Below are 24,961 nucleotides of genomic sequence, written 5' to 3'. Positions count from 1 at the left end.
TTTTTAATAAAATTCTTCTTCTTGATCAGTGTGAGAATTTAAAGTCCGGATCCTAAACGGTTTTTATATGATCCATGTCGGACGAATTAAATCGATAATATTAACAACGTCAAAAAGAGGTGAATAATCCTTATATTTTTACATTATGTTATTAAATGATACGTTACCAACTAAATGAAATAATAGTAACAAATAGATTTAAATAATTAATTTATTAAGAATAATAGATATATTAAGCATACAATTAAATTTTAGTGAACGAAAGTCCATGCATCATTCCAGATGTTGAGAATAAGAGAGAAAAAGAGACAGAGAGAGCCATATGCCTGAATGCAATACAGAAATGCAAGACAGAATTTGATGAGCTCGCGATTCCTTTGGGTCCTATAAAGCTATTCTTCTACGTGTGTCTCTCTTCGTAACTCGTACAGATTAGCGCCCAGGGCATCGAAGACAGTGCTCCGTTGTGCCGAAGCGGATGAAGGAAAACAGATCTCTTGGAATATCATCTACTATGTGTACATGTATCGGATTACGAGGCCGTCCAGAGACCCTCGCGTTTGTTACAAAAACACACTGTCCCGATAGCCTTATGGCAATTTTGATTCTAAATCGATCGCCCACCCCAGCTGCCGCAACATACATGAGCATAACACTCATTCATAGCGGTGCAATGAAATAAAATAAACTTATATATTTAAGCATATTATTGATACACTTCTTAACAAAGATATTAAATAGTTGAACAATTAGAATCTTGAAAAATCATTATTTCAAAATTTAAAAAATGAAGCAGTAATATAAAAAAATTGGCAATTTTTAGATATAATATATTAAGCTAGATTACGAACCAAAGTACCAGAAATATCATCTCTTTTATGTTCTTAAAAATTAATGAACATTTCTTCACTTTACCAAGGACGTGTTAATTTGAAGAAAATCTCCGATATCGCGGAGAGTAAAGATGATCCGTCCGGGAACTAATGATGCGCTATAAATATTGACACCGGCCGCGAATGTGACGATATACTTGGACATAAACCCGCGGAAAAAACCAGCGTCACACTATCCCTTTATCGATGTAACCGAACGCCAATTATCGACGCCTCCGAGAAGCGAAAGGCGAAACCTTATAGCGAGTCCTCTGTAGCTACCGGATTTATATTGCGCGCATATAAGCGGGGGGCGGAGTGACACGGCAACATTTTTATGTCGTCTTGCACAGTTGCGATTTTCGACTTCAATATTTTTGCTGGACGCGAAGGGTTGTTCACATCCTCGAATTAATTCCTCGGAAGAAAAGCATATCTATAACGATCGATATTTCACCCCTTCCCTTCGCCCCGGTTATAGCGTCTCGCTTGAGGACGATGAATATCTTGTTAAGAATTAACAGGGCATCGTTAACAAGGCTCGTTAAAATTTCAACACCTGCGCCGTGTGTGCTCTCGCGAGTATCGACAATGCGATCGAACGAGCGAGGGGTGAGCCGGGAATAAGATCTCGTACAATGGCAACAATGTTAGTTTTATCATTTTCACGGTTTCTTCCGTGTCTATGGAACTTTCAGAATTTCTATCTTATTTGGATTATAACAAATAGTCATGTGTGGGCCAGAGTGCAACAGCGTGACTGACATCACGATCGAATACGCAGAAGTTGCCGGACGTTGAGTGAATTGAATCAGTTAGTCGGACGACATTCTATGATCCATCTTTTGTGCGTGCAAATATTGCCTTTCTTTCGTCAAGGCGGCTGCATTAGAACCAATCGCTTCATAGCCTTAACGAGTCGTCTCGTTTTGAGTGCTTTGTCTGTTAATCATCTTTATCAAGACTAAGTGTCTAGTGTGGCCCACAGACTGGACTTGTGGGTAGTATACCGGTATCGATTCAACCTGCTCAGGTTAAAAGTCTGAATTCGCTTATTATTCTATTTCATAATTCGTTTTAATAATTTGAGAAAATTTTGTTTGTGTGTCTCTGTATCTCTGATTTAAAAGATTTATTTTTACACAAGTTCTTTTTTATATAATTTGCACTAAAACCAAAATCATAAAACTGATAATAAACATAATAATAAAATATATAAATAATAAGAACAAACTACAAGTATAATGTATGTTGAACGAATCACTTATGCAAAATTGTTTGTTAAGTTCGGCTCCAAAAATTAGCAATTATTATCTTAAAATAAAAATATCAGCTCTCTCTCTCTTTCTCTTTTAAGTTTACGAATGTACTTTATATCTTATTCTAACATGATAACTTGCATAATCCCCTTAAATATGTAGTTTAAATATGTTAGACGAGGTAGAAAAAGGGTTATGAATTTTTAACCCGAAATTCAAAAAGATTCACCTGATTGTGATGATATTGATTCTCATGATTGGTCCCCAGACTATCATTGAAAGGACACATAAAAGTTCTGTAATTCCGACAAAAGTCGGCGCGGCTCTGTGTTTGATGACTCGGACAACAGACCACCCTCGTGCTATTCAAGCCTCCCACTAACTGTTATTATTTTTACACGGCATGGAACCGTCTGGCTCCAGTAATCCAGATTAGACGTGACAAAAGTCCGACTCTAATCCGAGAATTCAGGATTCAGGAATTTTGCAGGGATATTGTTATGTCGACCAACGCGTTGACAGATATGTAGATCACTGTACCGTGTCGGACAGCTTTGTGACTTGTGAAGTTTCGGTAGTCATTGACAGTTTCGGCATTTGTTCGCAAGACATTTTTGAGTTTCTCTCAAAATTATATTTTGCGCATTGCAGTATGCTATTATATTTTTCTATTAATATCTTATTATTAAAAATTTATATTTATTCCTTTATGGTATAATATTTAGAAAAATTTTGCTATATCATTAATATAAAAAATTACAGTCACAAGTAAATATATGATGCAATTTTAGAAAAAGCTTCATTTAAAAAAGTCAATCATTCTTACAAATAATGTAATCAAATATTAATGCAAATATTCTAATAATTAAAATATATGTGGCATAAAAATAAATATTACAAAATAACGAAAATAATAATCGATAAATGAATCTATGTTTTTAAAAAATAATTATTTTCCAGATTCAGTCTATGTATTAAATAAGAACTTATTTTATTACATACATGCTATCATGAGCTACATAGAACTATATTCTCAAAAAATATTGTAGTCTCCGGGTAGTCTACGTGGATTAACATGTCGGTTCTGCTTAACCTTTCAAGTCTGGCAAATCGCATTAGGGGGTACCACGCGATCCCGAAAGTCGATGGTTTCGGGTTCAGAGTTTTGAGCCAGTCTTGACTTTCTCATCGAGCGCGGGGAGACTTTTTCGTCGCTCTTCCCTTTTTTTTCCTTGCTGGGAGTTTAACGCGATCACCACGCAGATCACCTCTGTCGCCAGTTTCCATAGTCGGACCGCGGGAGATTAGCTATTTGATCTAAAACCTCGAAGAATGGACGCCGTCACTGATGTGAAAAGAAAGAGCGGAAGGGTTCAAAGTTCGAGAGCACGCACGGAACCCAATCCGCTGGATCGTGACACCTCGATTTTGCGGGAACGTTTCTTCGATGGGATTCGGTCAACTGCGAAAACTGCGAGAAATGTCTTGTGCCAGATGAGATCAGATCAAATCGAGAAAATCTGATGATCCGCGGATTAACTTTGAAGTCATATGTCACGTATCACAAAAAAGTTCTTAGTATCATTGCATATAATATGAACTTTAAAAAGTTCTATTTCAAAAAAATAACATAGCATTATATACTTTGACATAATATTGTAACATTATACTTTGACATACAACATACATGCATATGTATATACATGTGCCTGTATGCTTGCTAAATATATTATTAAAGCCATCTTTCTGCTTTCTGGATTTTTCTCATTGCTTTCAAACGGCGGGATACTGTTCATTCATTAGTTCCAAGCTGCCCTGCAAGCTCTTTTAAGACAATAATTCACAGCAACGGTAACTTTCCTCTGTATCTGTAAGGTCATTGGTCTGATAATGCTCAAGATAATGCTTTTGCGTGAAGGATGTCGAAACGAACATTACATCAAGTGCATTGTTCAACAAATTCATCTATTGCCTTAGTTTGGTACCTGCAAAATAACATTTTTCAGTGTCGTAAAATTGTCTGTTACGTGAGCATCGACAAGGGAACAAAATAATAGGCATTGCCGCGCATTGGCCGCGTTAGAAAGGTGATTTTCCATGCGAGGGGCAAAGGGGATGAAAAACGGTGATCTCCTGGAGTTTGAAGCATTGTGTCGCATATTCATAATGACGCGATGAGTGTTTCTGGAACCTACCATTTGTCACGTCCCTAACGACGTTGGTGGTCACTAGTGAAAAAGATACCACGAACATAAACATCAACTGACTCCTTGAAGTTAAGAGTTCTTCGTCCTAACGTTAATTGTGCAACAATTTTAGGCGACTTATAGTTCATGATAGAATCCAGAACAGATTTCCGAAGTGCACTTGCACTCGATTGAATGATAGTAACGATTGATAAGAAAAAACAAATTCTTTCTCTTGATGAAGAATATTGTACAGCCAATATGACGATAAGTAATAGTTACTTATCGAATTTAAATTTAATGAACGCAAATTTTAATTCTAGCTACATGTGAATAATGAGCAGACGAGCACACGAGAAGCGGAGATTATGAAAAGATAGGCAAAAAATAATAATGAAGTTTTAGGCTTTAGAGTTGTAATGAATGCATTCTTACATGATGATGAAACGATGAATCGAAGAAGACATCTATCTAAACTGCTGCATTTCTTCCAAGGATAGCTTCAAGGATTTCTTTCGAGGATAGCTTCGAGTTGTACCTTTTAAGTTGAGAAAATATATTAGATGCACTTAAATAAGCTAAACGAGCAGACAGTATATTGATCAATTCAGAGTGGATAAGATAAAAGTTTTATATTTTTTTTGTATTTTTAATTATTATATTTATTATAAGTATTATAATATATAAGTATTATTAATTATTATATATTTATTATAAGTTTTGTATGAAATAATTTGCATACACGTAACTTGAATTATTTATATTTAAGCAAATTTGCAAGGTAAGTAACCTTGGCTAAATGACTAGCAATGCGGAAAAGAAGCATGTGCACCTAAATCTCGGCGGTTCGTCATGGAGTGAGGACTTTTTCGTGGGCGGGCTAAATAAATAGGATTCAGAGAATCTCCTTTGCTTTTTGCCGATGCATCCTTACAAAATGCTAAAATTTGTCTTTATGTCTCTTCGTTTCTTCATGTTTCACATTTGTCATGTGTTTTGTTTGTCCCGCGTATATAAGGTAAATGTACCAATAAATAACCGGCTAAGATCAATAAGACCGTATATGACAAATATGATGCGAAATATTTGAGAAGATTAAAGTTTTCTCAATCAATTGCAACTGTAAATGATCGATTCATATTTGCGTCAATAGTCAGGTACTGGAACATGGTTACTCATTGGTACATTTACCTTATTCCCGAATAGATCCGCAAGCTTCTTTCAAATCGATATATAATACTTAAAATAGCAAGTAATACCTACTCGTGAAAAGTGAAAAGAAAAGGGTCTAAAAGACAATTAACAACTTTTGTCAAAATCGTTTTTCTAAGAATTTAAAAAATAGGCTTAGGACTAATTTTAGTCTAAAATCATTTCTTCCCTCTTTTTCGTTTACATTTACGTTAATTTTAAGGTATTTTTTTAAAAAACAATGTTTCATGAAAGAAAATATTAAAATAATATTAATCTATTTTTTAACATCATTTTATTGAAAAATAAGATAATTTTTGTAGAAATAAAGAAAAGAAAACCACTATGGTCATCTATTCTGGAGTTATCCTATATAGACAACGCAATTATATAAATTTTGCATATTTGAATGGATTTGTCAAAAATGTATTTACTTGTAAAAGCGGCTACATCTAACAAACCACTCAAAGTGCCGACAATAGGATTACTATTGAAAAGAATATTTCCACGAAAAGCTTCCGCCAAGTTCCACAATTTGCATTAGATACGCGTAAGCTGCCAAGCAGTAACGATCTTTCCTGCTTGTCTTTGAGTTAATCCAGTTAGGATAGGGCCGCAAGACAATATGTGCCGGCAAAGTTTATCCAGCTACTCGTAAAGCCGCTTTTTCGGTGGCTCCTGAATCCGCTTTACGCAGAAGCAATCGTAGAGTTTTCCTGAAGAAAGAATACCTTCTTTACGAAGACTGTATAAAACTATGTCGCAAATTTAAAATAATGTTTTTTGCTTGCTAACAATTGCTTCTCAATTATTATCTGTGTCAGAGATCAAACACACGTTCAGTCCAATAAAACAAAACAAATTTCCACTTTTAATTATAATTAATTTATTCTTTACTCCCTTCACGGCATCACAATAGCGCAGCTAGATAATAATAATAATTTAACAGCAATAAGAAGTACTACAAAATACAAAATACATAATTATTACAAATTTGTCGGGCAAACTTTACTTTGTAACCGTGAATCGAACGCCGATCGTGCAGTCGCTACACCAGACGCGCGTACTGCAATAAGTATGACCGTAGTGGTCTTCGTATTCATCTCCATCTCCATCTCCATATTACTCAACTGCGCTGCGCATCCGAAGTTGAGCGTTTCGCTCGCCGTGATAGATACAAACACAATCGCGCCCAGTACTCTCTTTCTATACCCGACCCTGCGCTGCGACGCTCGCGGCGTACAAGAACGTGCCAATCCCATACGAGGGCGTAGAGGCACCGGTATAGCGCATTGGATTTGTTTGCACACGCGGGGATGCACGTTTAGTTGCGGCTGCGCTCCCCACTACGACGTACGATCGGCTTGCCGCTACCTTTCGAGATCCTGCCTTGGCTCCGCACAGTTTGCATTGTTTGCTGTCAAACATTGGGCGCAAAACACCGTGGTGGGGTCGAGCGACGCTGCTGGTGTACCATCAGCACGAGCCGCTTCGATTGGTCAGCAGATCCCTCCAGGCACGTAGCACCGTTGCTAGTAGGCGTGTCCGAGCGCCGAGTATAAATACGGTTTCAGGCAGGGGGAGGTCGTCAGATACACGTTGCTGCTCGGCTGAGGCGTATCGGTTTGAGTTACTGTGCGAAGGGATACAGAAACTAGATCGTGTGTTGTGCAGTTGAACAGTTGAACGGCAGAATATCAAGACCGAATACTCGAAGATGTAACTAAAAGTTACTTTACGGTGTCTCACAGGTGTCCAAAGACAGTTTGATCATGACAGTTCATAAGCGTTACGGACATTCGCGGTAACCAGTCAAGCTGGCAGTGCCGAGAGAATTGCGAAACGTAAGTAAAGCATTTGAAGTATGGTGAACATGGAAGGTTCAAGAGAGCAGCATACCGTGACAGCCTCGCCGCCGCCACGGGCTGCCCTGAAAACCAACTTCAGCATTCGCAGCATCTTGCCGGAAGCCTGTGCCGGGACGCCCGCACCGTCGGTCAGTCAGTCGGATTCCTTCGACGTCGGGCACAGCGTCGACGACAGCGACGATTGCAGCGATCTCGACGTGACCGGTGACGGCGCGGAAACGCCACCCTTGGATTGTTCCACGAGCGCGGCATCCGTCAGCCCGACGAGCCAGAAGGACTCGAAGGAACAATCCGAGGACAAAAAGAAAGGGGAGAAACCACCATACAGCTACAACGCGCTGATCATGATGGCCATTCGGCAGAGTCCGGAGAAGCGGCTCACTCTGAACGGCATCTACGAGTACATCATGCAAAACTTTCCGTACTACGAGAACAACAAGCAGGGTTGGCAGAACTCCATCCGGCACAATCTGTCGCTAAACAAGTGTTTCGTTAAGGTGCCCCGTCACTACGATGATCCGGGTAAAGGCAATTACTGGATGCTAGACCCGAGCTCCGAGGATGTGTTCATTGGAGGTACCACGGGCAAGCTCCGACGTAGGACCACGGCGGCCTCGAGATCTCGACTGGCAGCCTTCAAAAGGAGCATGGTGTTCACCGGAATTTATCAGCCTTGCGGCTATGGGCCTGCAGCGTGGCCGGCGTCGCTCTATACGGCTCTGCCGTATTTTCCTCGCGCCGCCACGTATCCTCCAGTGACCGGCTCTTACGCCACACCTCCCGGATATACTTTGATACCTGGAGCAGCAACCACATCAGCTAATAGTCTGCCTTGCAAACCGCAGCCGCTGCCGGCGACAACGGCGCCGCCGGCACACGGAGCCTTTTCTGTTGAGAGATTACTGCAGACGCCCACGGGTTATCCCACCGGCATCGCAACCCCCGGAATTCCGCCCCCGGGAAACCCTTACGAATTCTACAACACCCTGAGATCCCTCGCGCATCAGCAACAGGCAGTGTTCAGTCAGCAATCCAGGTACCATCTGGTATCTGGTAACCAGCCGCCAGTGTTGAGTCAACCTGCCTCCAGCACGGCTTCGCCTGGCAGCAGTCCAGAACCGATGGCTCCGCATTCACCGCCGGTTACGGTCTGCAACGCTGTTCAACCAACGAGGCCGCTCCCTCACAGTCCACCGCAGCTCCTTCTGAAGCCCATCACGGTCCTGACTGGCCGGCAAAGCTGAATCAGGATTCCGTAACCGTCGATCTCCAGGAAGTGCGGCACGATCGCACTTTGTACGTGAAATTGCGTTATCTTGTGAAGCCGAATCTTTACGAACACTTACAAAATTTGCAACGAAATAGCTACGAAAAATTCCAAAAAGTTTAGCTGGTCTAAATTTCCTTTCTTAAATTCATAAATTTTTAAGTTCTTAAATTTTTTAATTTTTGTATCGTTGACACGCGTGAATTGTTGATAGCAGGCCTATAAACGTTTATTTCTTGAAAGAATTAAGGCTTACCAAGGGTGTATAACTTGAGGAAATTGTAGCTTTCTGTGAGCTCTGTGTTCTCGATGCCGATTTGTACAAGGGTTACACTCAAGGTACAATTTAATGATAATTAATTTTTACGTCGATTACTAGTTCGAAAATTTATACGGCTTTTTTCTTGTCGAATACTGCTTTTTTGTAAATATAATATTTAAGGAAGCGCTGACGCGTACATTCGTCAATACTGTTAACGAAAGGACTCTACCAAATTAATTAAATTAATTTAAGTTCGAGAGTATGTGATCGAACATCTTTACTATAATAGAAAAGTAATATAATAATGTAAATAATTACGTAGATAAAATTTAAACTCGTGATCTCTTATTGACGCCCGTAGTGTGTACAATATCGACTGCATTAATTGTGTATAGTCAGATTTAAAAGCAACTACCCGCGGCTTGTTATCACAAGGTGTACATAGAGATTATTGTTGATAAAGATATGAAATATATATGTATATAAAGCTGTGCTGGAAGATACAATGCGTGCGAGAAACACATGTACAATGGTCAAAATAAATGTCACATTTTTTAAAAACTTTATATCATAGTCAATGTATTATCCTACAAGACATCTCTCCGTACTATGTACGTGTCAAAACATTATGATTATCGCCACACTTGTCCTTTCCAGGATCATAAAGATCCAATTAGATAAAATAAATTTTTCTTTGTGGTATCCGAGGATTTTGCCTGTTATAAAACTAACAGGCCGATCGTAAAACTCGACACGCAGAACCCGCTGACTGTCAAAACACAATATACAACGAAGGTCAGACCCGAGGAACAATGATACAAGGTCTGGAAAACGGTAAAATTGCTTTAGTGCGCTGCAATATGGTCATAAATTATTTTAGAATGTCCTTACCGCTACGTTTTCTTCGCTTTTGACTTTGCGTCTACACGGTAAGAAAGAAAGAACGGAACTCTTGACGTGAATCCCAAATATCGGCATTCTTTGTGAAACGTCAATGTAAACAGAAAGAAAACAAAATGTTTTCTTTTTCAGCAGGTCATTTTTCAGAAACTCAAATTCTATGGTCACAACCAAGAAATATCGCAGATAAACATGCAACCATCTGTAAAAATTTTGTGGTTTTCAAATAGATAGAGAATAGAGAGGCAATGACCTTACGAAAAATTTTACAGACGATTTCTCTCGTGCAGTACAACTCTGAGGGACATAGTAACTTCAATACCTGCATTTGGACATCCGCAAAAATGAAAGACAAAAATGAAACACAATTGTGGTTTCTTCCCTTTACTAGTGGGTCTTATTAAAATCCAGAAAGCGAAAAAGGGTTGTGAACATGCCTCGCAAACGCGGCGCGTTCACGTGCACACGATCCAGAAGCGTGTTGCCGGTCGGTACGAGCAGGCGCGATATTGGTATGATACATTGAGACAATGAGGCGTAAATAAGATAATGGCGCGCGCTCGCGTACGTCCAACTGGAGTTTAAACGTCCGAAGGGCCGCGACGGACGAGGGAGGGAAAGAGACCGGTTAGGATCGGCAGATGGGATTGTGACCCGCGCGGCCTGCCCACCGCCAGACGTGCTCAGCATCCTTATACCTTTGAGTGGCTAACGCGGCGGTTTTGTCTGCTACGCGAATCTTGTTAACCCTCTCATCCCCGTACTTTTCCGACGAAAACGACGTCATTCCTGCTACGCAGAGTTGAAACTTCAAAAGCGTAACTTTGCAGACAATTGTGTCGCAATCATATTCCTATCAACGAGGGATAAGTTGTGTCACCTATGTTTAATCGACATGTAGACTGCAAATTAATTTATTAATTAATTACCACGACGATTATTGAGACTAATGCATTTCTAATATCATATCATCGCGAGATGGCATTACAACAAGTATTTTATTACAACAAGTCATTTATATGATCTATATGTATAGTTGAAGTACAAAGAATCATTCTCATACATTCATGAATCATTGCGAAATAGCTTTTCCACATTGACGTAACTGGCAGAAGTTTTTGCACGATTATATCCAACTTCGTAAATCGCGCAAAACGGAGCGGTGTAGTCGTATGTTAAAGTATCACAGATAGTCGAGTTATAACAATAAATAACCGTAATTAGGACAGACGAAAGGACGAATGCCATGCTCGAAGCAAGGCGCAATTGCATTGCATAGCATCACGTAGCCCGAAGGGGACGGTAAACACTTGCGTGGTCAATTGCTACAAGTGGCAAGTTGTCTACGGCACGCATGTTGTTGCTCCTCTACGCGTCGCATAGGTATTGGTCACTATAGGTGTTGGTCACCGTCGTTATAGGTGTTGGTTTCTTAGCCGCAAACGACGCCGTCATTCGTAACGCGAACGATGCTTTAACGATGCTTTCATACTATGTGTACATTCGTTGTTACATATTTTCATTGATGACCAGTATGTCCAGCATCTAAACCTGTATACTTTATCCAATTTGTTACAGCTGATATGCTCCTATCAACATTGTTTAATTATTTAATTTTTAATTAAGTTTAATCGCGTCGTTGAGTAAGATATTCTGAAAAAACATGCATTATATTTAATTTATTATAAATACAATTTATTATGTTTATTACAAAAAATGTATAAATAACTCTTTCGAATTTAAATAATGACTTGTTATTGATGAACCAATTTGTATGATAAATTGATTTAAGAAAAATTAATTCCTTAAAGAAACTTAAACGTCTAAAGGTTGATGAATTTTCTCTTGTTGAAAATTAGCTTGTTCATGGTTCATGCGAGTCTTATCCAGAACTGACTGTTTATGATTGTTAAATCCACTTTAATATCTTGTGCAAGTAGATTTTTATGCGGAATGTTCCTTTCCGCGAGATAAAATTATATATATAAAGCGTGCAAAGTTCGTAAGTGTTCCTGGCGTTTTAGTAAGTAGTCGGTAACTCGCTGAATTACTTTGCGCTATTACATTATTGTCGATGTCGTCAGCGTTATTCGCAAACGCGCCCGCAGTGGTCGACGTGAGGTCTTTTAGAGCCCTCGTGGCACTATTTGAATCCAACTATTTAGTCTCTGGCACGTACATATATCGTTATAGTATTACCGCTATTATGTTTGCTCCATGATGCCGAGTCGCATATTGCTCGCACATTGCTCCGTTCCTCGTTTTACCACTTGTACTTTATATTTCATAATTCACCATCAGTTTATCGAACAATGCAAACAGGACTCGCAATTTTTCTGCTATTATTATTATACATCAGACAATGATGAGTTAGGATATTTAAAAATCTTGTTTGCCTCCATATTTAATTTTCTAAAAAATATTTAAAATAAGAAGAATTTCAAGAATTACATTTTAAGCTAATCGTAACTTTTTGTGCTATAATTAACAAGAATTTTGTAGAAACGAAAAATCAGATTTGATGTTTTAATACAAACGAGCTACAGAATGTCCAAGATGCGTCTGTAAAATAGATAAACATCATGATTCAATAGAATCAAAATTCTTATCAATGATTTCTCGTTACTTCAAAATTCATCACACGCTGAGCGGAAATCTGGACCACCTCACAGCCTACCTACGGTTATTTTGACATCGCCATCTTGCCTATTTACAGAGGGGTTCTCTAACATCTCGATCTCGACAGCCAGTCGCGACTCCCGTTTCTCCCGTGCACACGCACGTAGCGTGTGAATGAACGGCGCGCGTGTGTGTACGTGCACATGGGGTGGCGTGTCAATAGATTTCGGTGGCGGTGCGTTACATTATTTTCATCGCTTTATATCGAGGGGAGGTAGATACGTAGTTCGGAGCATGCAGACGCCGATGTCTGCGTCGAAGGAGAGGGAAGACTGGTTTCGCTTCGATATACGGGACTCACCCTCGTGCCGAAATCCGGGGGCGAGGCCGGTTTTCCAGCCTATGGGGATGCGTTACGAATGTAATGGTGGTCGATCTGCGGTCTTTACCAAACACGCTGCGATCACGACGCAGTCGTTGCACACCAGTTACATCGAGAAGATTTACTCGAGCGATTATTGTTCCGCGATGGAGAACACGCATCGATTCGAATTGCAGTTTACGTGTTTAAGTATTTTTTCATATTCCACTTCTTGCCATATACGCTATTATAATGTATTCCAATTATTGTCAAATCACAGAACATAACTCTGTCATTAATATTGATATCTTTTATAGAAATGACCCATTTCTGGGTTTTCTGACACAAATCTTTCATATTTCCACTTCACCCTTCAAATAGAAAGAGATTATATTAAGTTCTTTTTACAACATATCATTTCTCTGCCAATATGACATGTATATATTATAGAATATACAATATCTGTTTACAGCTTTCCGACTCAACCCAAACATCGATATTGGATACTTGAGTTTCAATCAATAATTAGATATTTTATTTCAGAGCCTGCATCTACACGATCTTGCATGATAAGGAAAAGACTTCATTCGCCGTTCAAGAGGTGCATTTTATTCGCTCGGTGCAACGTCAGCGACAGCGATTAATCACGAGCTTTTGCAGCAGCGATTAAGCTTTTCTCGAGCTTTTCGCTTAACTTCTCTGACTCATCAAGCTCATGATCGAGTTGATGATTCGTGGCGGAAGTCGCGTCGATTTCCTCGACCGCGAACGAGGAGACAATGACTAGAAGCGCCGTTGTCGTCATCGACGACGGCAGTGGAGGGAGCAGGAGACGCAAGAGGGATGTTGACGTGGCACTTTGATTGCGGCTAATTTCGAGCAAGATTCAAGGATAGACAGCCGACTTGTAGCTCCCTTCAGGCACACGCGCGAGTGACGTAAGTAAGGCGTACCTATGTGAGTAACATCGAGCCTACTTGTCGCGCGATGACTCGTTTAATTTATTTGAGCGCGCAGGAAGAGATGCTGCGGCTCCTTCGCCACCTCCGCGCGCGTGTTGCCAACGATTACGCGCTCGCTATTGGCTCTCCTCCGTTATGAACTACTTTGCGGGCTTTTCGAGCGCGCTCGCCTTTACTCGCGGAAACACCCACGCGTCGCCGGTCGAATCGCCATAAGCGTCTTCAGTCTCGTCCCGGGGAAAATAACGCGATATAAACCATGTAAACCAGAGTAAAGGCGACTATCGCGGACGTTAGAGATGTTATCGTTAGAGGTGTTGCGTTGGGAAAATCAATTTTCACTGGCACAGATATATTGGAAATATCATCCAATACGGGAACTGGATATTTATGAAAATGAGTTGTGTAGATAAAATACTTGTCTTAAATATAAAATGACTGCGGGGAATATTAAAGTTTGATTAAGCGAAGGTCAATATAAAATTTGGATGAAGAAATGCAGCGATTTGTCTAGCTGTATATAAACTCATGACGCTAGACAATGGCATGTAACATTTAACTATGCGCCTTACATATCGACCAAGCACGATTATAACTTACTGTCTCCGCATGCTTTAAGATCGCACGTCATAATATGAATCAATGTCCAAGTTTTCATACATATTTGAACGTCCGGTCAAGAGCTATTGCAAAATAAGTCCTACGAAAGCGACATATTGATTCAACCTTCTTGAAAGTAGCTAAACTTGATAGAAAAACACAGGTTGTTTTTAACCTGTTTTTTTGACCCTGATAGATTATTTTTCTAGCTTTATTTGTTGTATTCACACTTTCTCTTCTCTTGTCGTAGACATGTTATGACATATTCTTATTTCGACGCAAACTTATATTCGTCTTAAAATGATTAAGAGTATGTTTTTATATAATAAAATCACACATTTTATCCAACTAAACTAAAATGTATCTTAATATTAGAGAAATCGTGAAAAAACTTGTCCAAAATATCTCGTTAATTTAAAAAAGATTCTACGATTATATCTCACAATTAGGCGAATCAAAAGGAGAGCTTATCCGTTCTATCAAGCATGAGCGCGGAAATCGAAATACGTATTCAGACCAATCACGTTATACAAAACAGTTAAAGAGGTTCCCAGGCGTGTAGCATTGCGACAGAAGACCCGTATCTCCGCGTGGCACAAAAGTGTTAAACGAATGAATGAATGAACGCCCGCCGAATGGGTGAATGAATGAGCAGTCGGTCTCTCACATGGCGACGAGGACGCAAGACGTCACAGAGAGACAACCGAGAAAGAAACGACGGCGGAGGAGGCACAGGGGTGAATGTCGGAGGGACGGCAAGACGAAGGAGATGAAAAAAGTATTGAGGGAGGATGAACAATAATGACCACTCGAGTATCTGTTGCGCGCGACAAACAAAATAATCAAGACGCAGAGATATAGATGAGAAATTATAGCAAGAAACTTTTTACACCTCCAAGCAGTTGAATTTTATCCTTTTGAAGATACAACAGCGCATTTTGTTCCAGATTTGCTTCAATTTTGGATATGTAATAATGAAACATTCGTAGCTCTGAGAAGACTATTCAGTTTTCCCAATTTTACCAAGCAAAGTCAGTGAAAATGAATGGAAAGTCTGGAGCAAAGTGTAGAGCAAGAATCGGAGGAGGGCGAGAGGAAGATCGAATAGTGGCGACCGGAAATGTATCGTGCTGGATGGAGGCGCGGCAGGCACGTACGCACGCCGACAAGAAACACGCTCGTATGTGCTTCATTCGGCTTTATTAGAAGTCCGGCGCGCGCGCGCACGACGGTCGCTCGTTTACACCGAGTAAACTCGGCGAAACGCAGTTTACGGCCCATGCTAGTCCTCTAGTACGTCGCACCAGCCGACACCGACTCGCTCGCCATGATCTTGAATGGCTTCAATTAGCTTCGTTTAGGCGAGTAATTGTTTCTTGAGAATTCCCGCAGAAATGCTCATTCAGACACGTCCGCGTATCGTAATCGAAAGAAAATCGCTGCGATCCGGATACGGTGCTAGGCGACCGAGCGATCACTAATCTTAGCGATATGTCGTCTTCGCATTTTCGAATTCAACTGAAATTCATAAGTATCCAGATACAGATATATAATATCTAATATTATATTTCATATCTGAAGTATTCTTACATCAATCTTAGGTACTCAATGTCTTCTTGCATTATCTTGCATCTCACAACTCAATTTATTTTAATGAATAAATCTTCGAACCTTAATAATGTTTTCTTATTTTTAGATTGGTATTTACTATTCTCGAGATTGAAATCTCTACAAAACTTCATGAGCTGCAATATAACGCGAGTAATTTCGCTAATTACAAGAGTACAATTTTCGGTCCCGACTGGATGCCATATCAGTGCTCACAATTGCAAAATTGTTAGCGTTTGATAAAGATTGACAGGGTAGAAGATGGAAATGTGTAAATCACCGATCGGCGACTGATCCTGATCCTGACTGATTGATGTCTTTGTTACGCGCGAAGTTCATAAACGATTCGAATCAAGCTTTGAGCGCGTGGGCCACTACCGCTGCCTTGGAAACCTTATGAAGATGCCGACAAACGGGTAAGGTTAATTGCTTGGCGCAATAGATCAACATAGAGTCCTTTGTCCAACGAATGGCTTCCGTTCTCCGCGGTAACCATAAACACCAACGGTTTCTAGATTTCCTGTCCGTAGATCCGACGCCATTTGTGTCTCTCGTGCGGTTTATTTTATCAGTGGCAGCAGACAGCTGTGGATTAATTGATTCAACGATGAAATGGAAAATCGAAAAACAAAAGGCTTCCCATCTGAAATGAATTTGCAGCATCCACGGTCCCGCTCCCATCCCTCCGCCCCCTTCTCGATACAGGAATGTGTGTACTCCGTTTAATAAATGTCATCTGTAGCGAACCATTTAAATGTAACCAACGACTCGATCAAAAATTTTCTCGCCAATGAAAGCCGAGACTGGTTCCCTCAGGCTGCACTTCCTGCTTAAACAGCCGACTCGTTTCATGGACAGAATAGACCATGGAGGAACGAGAGAGATGAAAGACGAATTAAAGTAACAATCAAGGCTCGTGTCTTTGTACTACGGTCTGGTCCCTTTCCTTCCCTCGTGTCCCTTGTATAAAATGATCATTTAAACTAGTAGATCTGCTGCTTAAATCTTACGGCCTTTAAGCACCATCGTTGTCTCGTTCCTCGGATTTACTGATACTCGTAATCTGGAAGTATATGAAATCAGGTGTTAGAAATTAATTTCAAAAACGTAACAAAAAAAATTTAGATTTTCTAGATAACCGAAACTAAGCAACTAATCAAGGATTCTATATCTGGATCTTTAACACATCGAGACATTTTTATTAATTAGAATACACATTTTAATAAATATCAAAAGATGCAAGGCACGATAGTCTACTATGATCCTTCAACAGAAAACATTGATTGTCCCGCTCATATTATCTTGGACATTGCGAGCGCGTGATTACTAACGCGGATGCTACAAAAAAGGATACTAGACGAGGAAGAGAGATGAAAAGAGATCGAGAGCGAAGAGAGGGTGAATTAATACTACAGATAAGAGAAAGAGAATCGTGTCCTTTCTCTGTTTATCGCTTATCTGGTGCGCTTTGGTCTCCTCCCTCGCAATAAGAGTGCGTGTGCGTAGCGTGTATGCACGCCTCATACTCGCGCACGCACTTTATCAAAAGAAAGAAAGAAAGAGAGAGAGAGAGAGAGGAGCCACAAAACGAGTGGAGCCGACTGAATGACTGAGTGACACTCGGCTGACGTCCTTTCCGGTGTGTCTCGTGTTACACCGAGCCCGTTAAGCGTTTGTATTAAAGTTACGGCATCGGGCGCGTGCCACCCACCATATAATATACGCATACGATTTTTTTGTCGCTCCTGCCATCTCTTCTCTTTGCCGCCAGTTCAGAATCGTCTACGCGATCGTGATGATTCACGCTCAAAACAATTTTAGCATGAACATCTATGGACAATAAGAATTTATAATATTATAAAATATGTAAAAGTAAATTTGACTTTTGTAGGATGTCTTCTTGCTGGAGCAAAATGTTTAAATATTATTAATGTAGTTAATAATAATTAGTATTGTCTAAGAGGAGGGCAATCTTCTCCTTGTAAGTTAATAGTAAAATTAATACTAAAAAAGTACTCTTATTGCAAATTGTGTTATTATACATATACTATATTGCACATGCAAAACTTTCAATATACAGTTGTCAGCAGAAGTGTCTGTCCGAATGCACATGTACCATAATTTTAGTCAGTTACTGATCATGCATCACAGCAAGTATTTGATTGATGAGTAATCCATCCACCGATGAGTCCTTAATAGATGCCATGCGTTACGTGAATAGCGATGAGCAATGTATCAATGCAATATACAGAACTATTCCTAAATATATGTATTATATCATAAACCATTTTCAGAGCTTAAAAGAAATATCTGAGAAATGTAATTAGCTGGCTGTCCTCCAGCCTTTTCATTCTCGATTCGAGGATGCTGCACAAGTGATCGTACTATTTCGGCCGTATCGATCAGCTATGGTGCAACTACTGTCGATAATGGCGACCGTTTTGTGGCACAGCTGTGCCACTTGTGTAAAGCACTTCTCAGATTGGGTGGCATAGGGTTAAAGCCCTGCAAACCTCTTTTGATATCTGAGGTCTCACTCTTCCTTGTGTTTCAAGCTTCTCGGGTCCGCGTTCGCTGGTCGACCCGCTGTTTGTTTTAAAGGGTCGCGAGTGCTGTTCAAATGGGCAGCGGGTGTACACACCGAGGAGGTTTTTGCGACGACAGGGCGACCATTGAAACGCGAACGTTCACGTGCCAAATCGCCCACTAATACGCTGTACAGAAAATCTCTGACCCTTTTATGTGATTCGTCACGTTAGCATGGCGACATTCGATGAGGTGATGCTCCGATACACATCACCAGTTGCTCATTTAAGGAAGACATCGGTGTATTGAGTCGTGATCAAGTTATGTTGAACGGATAATATTAAAAACAAAATTACAGATGAGTATAATATAAAGAAATTTAAAAATAAAACAGGCATTCTTTGAATTTAAATAGAAATTTTTAAATTAATACGGTACACCGAATCATGTTTAGGACTACTTGATGATCCCTCTGTCCTTGAAGTATTCGTGTCACGCAGATATCACGTTGCTTTGACTATCAATTTTCAGCGACGATAAAGTGAACAAATGCCCACTTACCGCGTAAATTTGCAGTAATGTGTGGGGGAAACAGTTCAGTTAAAGCGTCTCGTTGAAACACAGCGCATGCCATAGAAGAATAGATTATACTCGCGTGAGATTACGGTCATTTCGAGACAATCGGCGATTGTGGAAGATAACTGCAAAAGAAGACATTGTGTCGAGACGTACGTGTGGAGGATTAGAATCGCACGACGGAGCGATTAGCTTTAGGTTCGTGCAAAGATTAGCAAAGAAATTCGACGGCGAGAAATACGAGGGATTCGTTATAGCCTTGGCACGTTTAGGTAATAACTTGCATCATTGATGCGGCGTTCGTGAGTGATGCAGTGTGAGTAAGCTGATTACTGTGTATTAGCCGCGAGACGAATAAATGAGCAAACGGAAACGCGATTCGCAGCACTACATTCAGGGTATTCGCACCATTTTGTGGCCGTTGAGAAGCCAGTAAATCCTGACTCGAATTATTTTATCCGATTTAAAGCGCATCGCAATTTTATAAATGACTATAGTAAACATTAATAATAATAAATTCCTAATAACAGGTATTATTCATAATTATTATCGATAATCAGTATTAATACCAACACACTAAGAAGGTATCTTTTATTTTGTAATAAATTAAAATTTTTCGTAACACTTTATCCATAATTTCATAATTCCATAATAATTTGTATATTTGCAGGCCATAATCGATTTCAACTCTAAAGTTTAGAATCTTAGGAATCTCTCGTACGCGCGCCATTCATTAATTAATGCAATGCTGGACGGTTTGAGCATCGTTCCGGGAATCGCAGAGTTTATGAACGAAGAAACGCATGAATGGGGCTGCCGGGTGCGCGTACTACACGTCGCGCGTAAGAGCAACGGCAATAATTGTGAAGTTGTCTAGGGGGCAGCTGGTCGTGGTCGCGAGTCAAGGAGTTTGACCCGCGGCCGCGGCCTCCAATGAAGATCCGGGCCCAAGCAAGACCCAGGATACGAGGTCGGCTACTTGACCTCGCGGCGCGCGCCGGATGCCACCGTTTTTCTCCCTAGAATTGACCGATTTAATTACACGAAGGCATCTCGCGAAAACTTGCGACCGGAAGTCTCCTTTTCGCGGTCGATGCAAGATTACGCGTCAAGAATCAGTCATAATCAAACATAATCAACGCAGTCTTTCAGAAAAGAAGAAAGGAGAAAACAAATTCTTTTACCACTAAGTTAAGTTTGAAAAAGATTACGTTTTTTACAGAAACTATTCAATTTTCGAATTGTCAGTCTCTCTGCTAGCGCATTGAAGATTTTATTGTACAAAAATGGCGCGGGTAAATTTCACGAACGCTTCCGCATCGAAGAGCAATCTTTCCGCTTGTGTTAATGCATCGAGCTCTCAGCAGCACGAGTCATTGGCAGCAGATAATGCCCGGTAACAAATGGTCAACGTCGAGAGGGGAGCAACGGGTGCAATTAAAGTCGTCATGGGAAACCCTAACTTCTTACGGTCCACCGCATCGTCGACCGCTCTCCTGTCTCGGCCTCTTCATTATTCCCCGGATCCTTGATGCGTGTACCCGTGCACGCAACCGGATGTAAAAGCGGTTCGCGTACATCGTTCAATATAACATAATATAACGTATATATAACATATTAATAAAAATAGTAAATAAATATAACAGAATAAATAAATGTGGCAAAGCATCAATTCATTTTATATCAATTCATTTTACATGCAAAAACAAATGAAAACAATAACTTACCGCCTAACAAAAATGATTTTGCATAGATATGCACGTCAAGATTTTCGAGAGAATCTCACTCTTGGAATCATGGATCCACAGACATGCTGTAGACGCCGCGTTTCTCGTGAGCGAGTGGGAAACGCGTGCACGGACAAGCACACGGCTCGAATTCGATTCGACCCGTACGCGACCGGCTGCGTACTCATCGATTAGTCACGGTACCCGCGTAGTTCGAAGGGTGACTTTACGTTTCGTCTCGTCGGATTACTTTCGGCATAACTCCGTGCACGGGGTGAACGGCGCGCGGCGCAACAAGATGCGCCCCCGCGTGCGCTCCCCGACGAACCCGCGCGCATGTATCGCAAGTCACGGTGACTGGAAATTACCCGCATTACCGTGAAATTGATCGTGAAACATTTTTTCGCAGTCTAACGAACGAGTTAGATCCAACTTTAGCATAGGCATTTTTCGAGGTGCAATTTATTTTTGGCATATCCTTTTTCTACATTCATCTCTTTTTCCTAATTTTATCCTAGTAATAGGTAGACGATTAACGCATCTTGAGCCACCTGAGCAATAAGAAAGACTATTAAATTTCTCGTTTGCCGGACGTGCTCGTCGCTGGGTGGATCAGCAAAGAAGAGACGCACTTTGCGCCTTTGTTTGGACGCAGAAACGACAACGAGGGGCGCCCACTCGCAAGACGCAGGAAGCTGGCATAGGAAAGAGACGCACGCGACGTCACTGGTAGCTGTCGTCGTCGGCGGCGGCGACGAGCGACGTGTCCACGTGCGAGTATGTGCGGGCACATATACCGTTGGAGGAACGGGGCGAGCAAGTGGTTCGTTTAATGCATTAAAACGCAGACACGTCGAAGACGCTCTTTGCACGCGCGAGCCGTTTCGCTCTCGGCAGGGATCGTGCTAAATCTGGACGTTACCGCATAGAATAATATGTACCTAGCCAGTAGATCAACCTACCTCTTGTATTTTCGTGTATTGAAGATATATGGATGGATTTGATACAACAATCTGCACTATTTTTAGCGAAATACGAAATGTATTTCTTTAATAAATTTGAGCGATATATTACTTTTTGGAATAATAAAGCTCAAAAGCGCCAGAAAATGATCATAACAAATGAGCGAGACATGATATGGCGATTTGAGCTACGTTCGAAGTTTAAAAGTCATCTTTCCGATTACTAAAATTCTCAAAGATTTAATGAGCAAAGTAATTTGTAATTTAAGAGAGTTTCCTTCAGGCAACGATTGCGAAATTTGCTTCTTTTCACACAACTTACGTGTCTTCCAAATTTCTTGTCCACGGCTCGATAATTCTTCTCGATATTTATGCGAGAGAAATTATTTCCGTCTTCATTCGCAGGATCGTTCAATCCCTCGTTCTTCTTCCGTTCGGGCAGAATAACGCTCGGTACGGGACAGCAATTTTCCCGCGAATCGATTCGTTCGGGCACGCGCGTACATCGTCCGCGAGACATGTCGCGCGGACCACGTATGCGATCGCGTCGCCGAGCGAGCGGGTGAAGCGCGGGGTGTGAACGACGCTTAAAGGTGTAAGGACCGAGCATTCACAGGAGGAATTAGTTAGCGGTTGCTTTGGAAGCGCGGACACCCCGTGGTGCCAACAAAAGAGTTACAGCCCTTTCGCACCTCGACACGGGGGATTACACGCCATAAAATAAATCCCCCCGCTGCCCATCTCGCCTTGTCCCCGCTCGCCCTTTCTCTTCCCGACGTCCTGCCTCTTATGGCTTTGGAGATTATAATGTTTTGCCCGCGCGTGCTCCGACGTTTGCAGGAGGATCTCTTCTTTCTGCCGATGTTGCCTCCTCAGTCTGGCACGAATCCTAGCCAAGGACGGAGGACGCGGCAATCTCCCAGAGTACCCGCGATGATCGAGGTAAGGATTCGAGAGCGTGGAGAATTCGGCGGTTAAGAGGGTCCGGGCCGACACGACTCGGAAATGACAGAGTTTCTTACGTTCCTGCTCCCATAATTAATCCTTTCAATCTCACCGAAAATATTATAAAACTCATATGTACGATATGAAGTGGTAGACTTATCTTCGTAAACATAATTCCTGCAACTTCATTTTTCTTACTTTGACTTGTGGCAAAATATGTGTGTTGTATAATGCGTATCGTTCCTTTTTTGTCAAATGGAACATTTCAAAAATTTTCAATATAAGGACGAGTAAATAAATGTATACTTTATTTATTTATTAAAATTGTTAATGTACGGACTTTTTTGGAGTTTCTAATCAAACTGTCTCTTCTGGTTTAAGCTTGTATATAATGTTATTACTTTAATTATCAGAAAAAAGATCAGTCTAGTTGCCAATCATCTAGATTAAATCCACGGATAAAGCCGTGGCGCCAACGAAAATGATGGAAATATGCGCTCGTTCGAAATAAATCTAGCGCGCCACCCACTTAAGGGCAATTTAGGCCCCATCATCGTCGTAAAATCTTGGAACGTGGACCACCGAGTACACGCTGATGGTGCTTCGTAGCAACGCGCACCAAGAGAATTCAGAGGAGGAGGGCGGGGAGTCGTGACTTTCGTCGTTTTTAATTGATTAATCGCTCGCGTTATTACGTGATTATCGTGCTTTCTTGAGAGGTGAATCGCAGAGGAGTCCGTGAAAGAAGAAGGCCAAAGGAGGCAGAACGAGAAGAGAGGGGCCCGGCCTTTCGGGGGACAGAAGACCGTCTTCCTGTCGCGTGGCCCCCACGTTATCTCGTTTTCTCGTCTCCCTCGACTGGAATTAACCTCTACATTGGGATTAAAAAGCGGATATATTAATTTGCCGTTGCTCCTCCTCTCCGCTTCTTGGCGCGCGCTCGCTCGTAACGCGATAATGCGACGGACTGTGCAGGAATGCGCGTAATTAGTCGAACGGGGTTCCTACGAGGCGAGGAAACTCGAGACGATTATGTTCGGCTGTAAAAATTAATGTAATAGTCGCGAATCTTGGTTTATAATAGATGGTAAAATAAGCGTGCATAAATATGCGGTATAATTTCCGGTACAACTGAACCGACTGGAACTGAAAAGGATTAATAGAAACTCATGTTGTAAAGTTATGGTTTCCTAATATGCAAACTCAGAAATTTAATTCGAAGAATATCCTTTCATCCATGCTAAGCTATCTCTATTAATTTTAATGCTCACGAAGAATAATGGTAAATTCAGAATATGAGTTATTTAATTTTTAAATATGAATAAAATATGTAATAATACTCTAATATTTGTGCATTTAATATTTGTTATATATTTTTACAGGAGCATTCTTTCTTACAAACTAGTTTTAATTTTAATTTTTCTATTGGTATGCATTTGCTTTTATTCGTTTATCTTTTCCCTTTTTCTTAACTAATGCTCATTCATATTAACGATACAATGTTATAATAAATATACATGACATTTGCCAAACCCTGTGCAAGACTAATCGTGAATGTTTTTCAACGACTCGACGTTGGAAATCACAACAGAAATGTCGCTTCGAATAGTCACTGAAATATGAGCGTCCGGAAATTTATCACTCCCATCTCTGCTATCTTGGCGATAGTTGAATACATTTCAGTCCATAACGGCACAGGAATAGCTGGCTCTAAAGTGGATTTGCATACGAATGGAACGTCGAAATAAAGGCAGGAAAATCGTGTATGTAGTGTGAACTATTTGCTATGTGTTCGCTCTTGACAAAATTGTTTCTTTCTTAACAAACCGCGGCTTGTAAATGACTAAACATGAGTACAAAAGCTCTCTTTCAAAGATTTGTATCTATTTCAAAATATGCAAGGCTATTTTTATGTGTATATCCGTTTTAATTTATTCTTTTAAACTTTATCAATACGTATTACATATCATTACATTACTGATAAGTCGAGGAAAATTTGATTTGCGATATTTTAAACGTTCCATGAATCACGGCGCTAAATCAATTAATTAAAGACATCAAATATTGGAATATCAAAGATGTTTTGGAATATTTTAGAAGTACAAATAGTTCCCATTATTGAATAGATCGACGGTATCACATCTTATGTTAGTCCTGCTTGACTTTCCATCATAAGATCAGGTCGGTTCAAAAGTCGTTTCTTGTGTCACTTATTGTACATCGAGTGTGCCACCGTCTCAATTGATTAAGCTTGTGAAATGCAACTGGCG

At 40.6% G+C, this 24,961-nt stretch overlaps 1 protein-coding gene and 1 long non-coding RNA gene across 2 annotated transcripts; both read left to right on the top strand.

Annotated features, from left to right (window-relative positions):
* Positions 1-7,008: 7,008 nt before the first annotated feature.
* Positions 7,009-9,471, top strand: LOC105281163 (fork head domain transcription factor slp2). Its single transcript, XM_011342207.3, has one exon. The coding sequence runs from the start codon at positions 7,373-7,375 to the stop codon at positions 8,618-8,620; it is 1,248 nt and encodes a 415-aa protein (XP_011340509.1). The 5' UTR covers positions 7,009-7,372; the 3' UTR covers positions 8,621-9,471.
* Positions 9,472-12,193: 2,722 nt separating this feature from the next.
* Positions 12,194-17,847, top strand: LOC105281164. The gene is made up of 3 exons (XR_894257.3): positions 12,194-13,723; positions 16,044-16,371; positions 16,486-17,847. It is a non-coding gene; the product is annotated as an uncharacterized LOC105281164 (long non-coding RNA).
* The last annotated feature ends 7,114 nt before the right edge of the window (positions 17,848-24,961 follow it).

Source organism: Ooceraea biroi, chromosome 5 (genome assembly GCF_003672135.1).
Source record: "Ooceraea biroi isolate clonal line C1 chromosome 5, Obir_v5.4, whole genome shotgun sequence".
NCBI classification, from domain to species: domain Eukaryota; kingdom Metazoa; phylum Arthropoda; class Insecta; order Hymenoptera; family Formicidae; genus Ooceraea; species Ooceraea biroi.
Note: the sequence above shows the minus strand (reverse complement) of the source record. Positions and strands in the feature narration are given on the sequence as shown.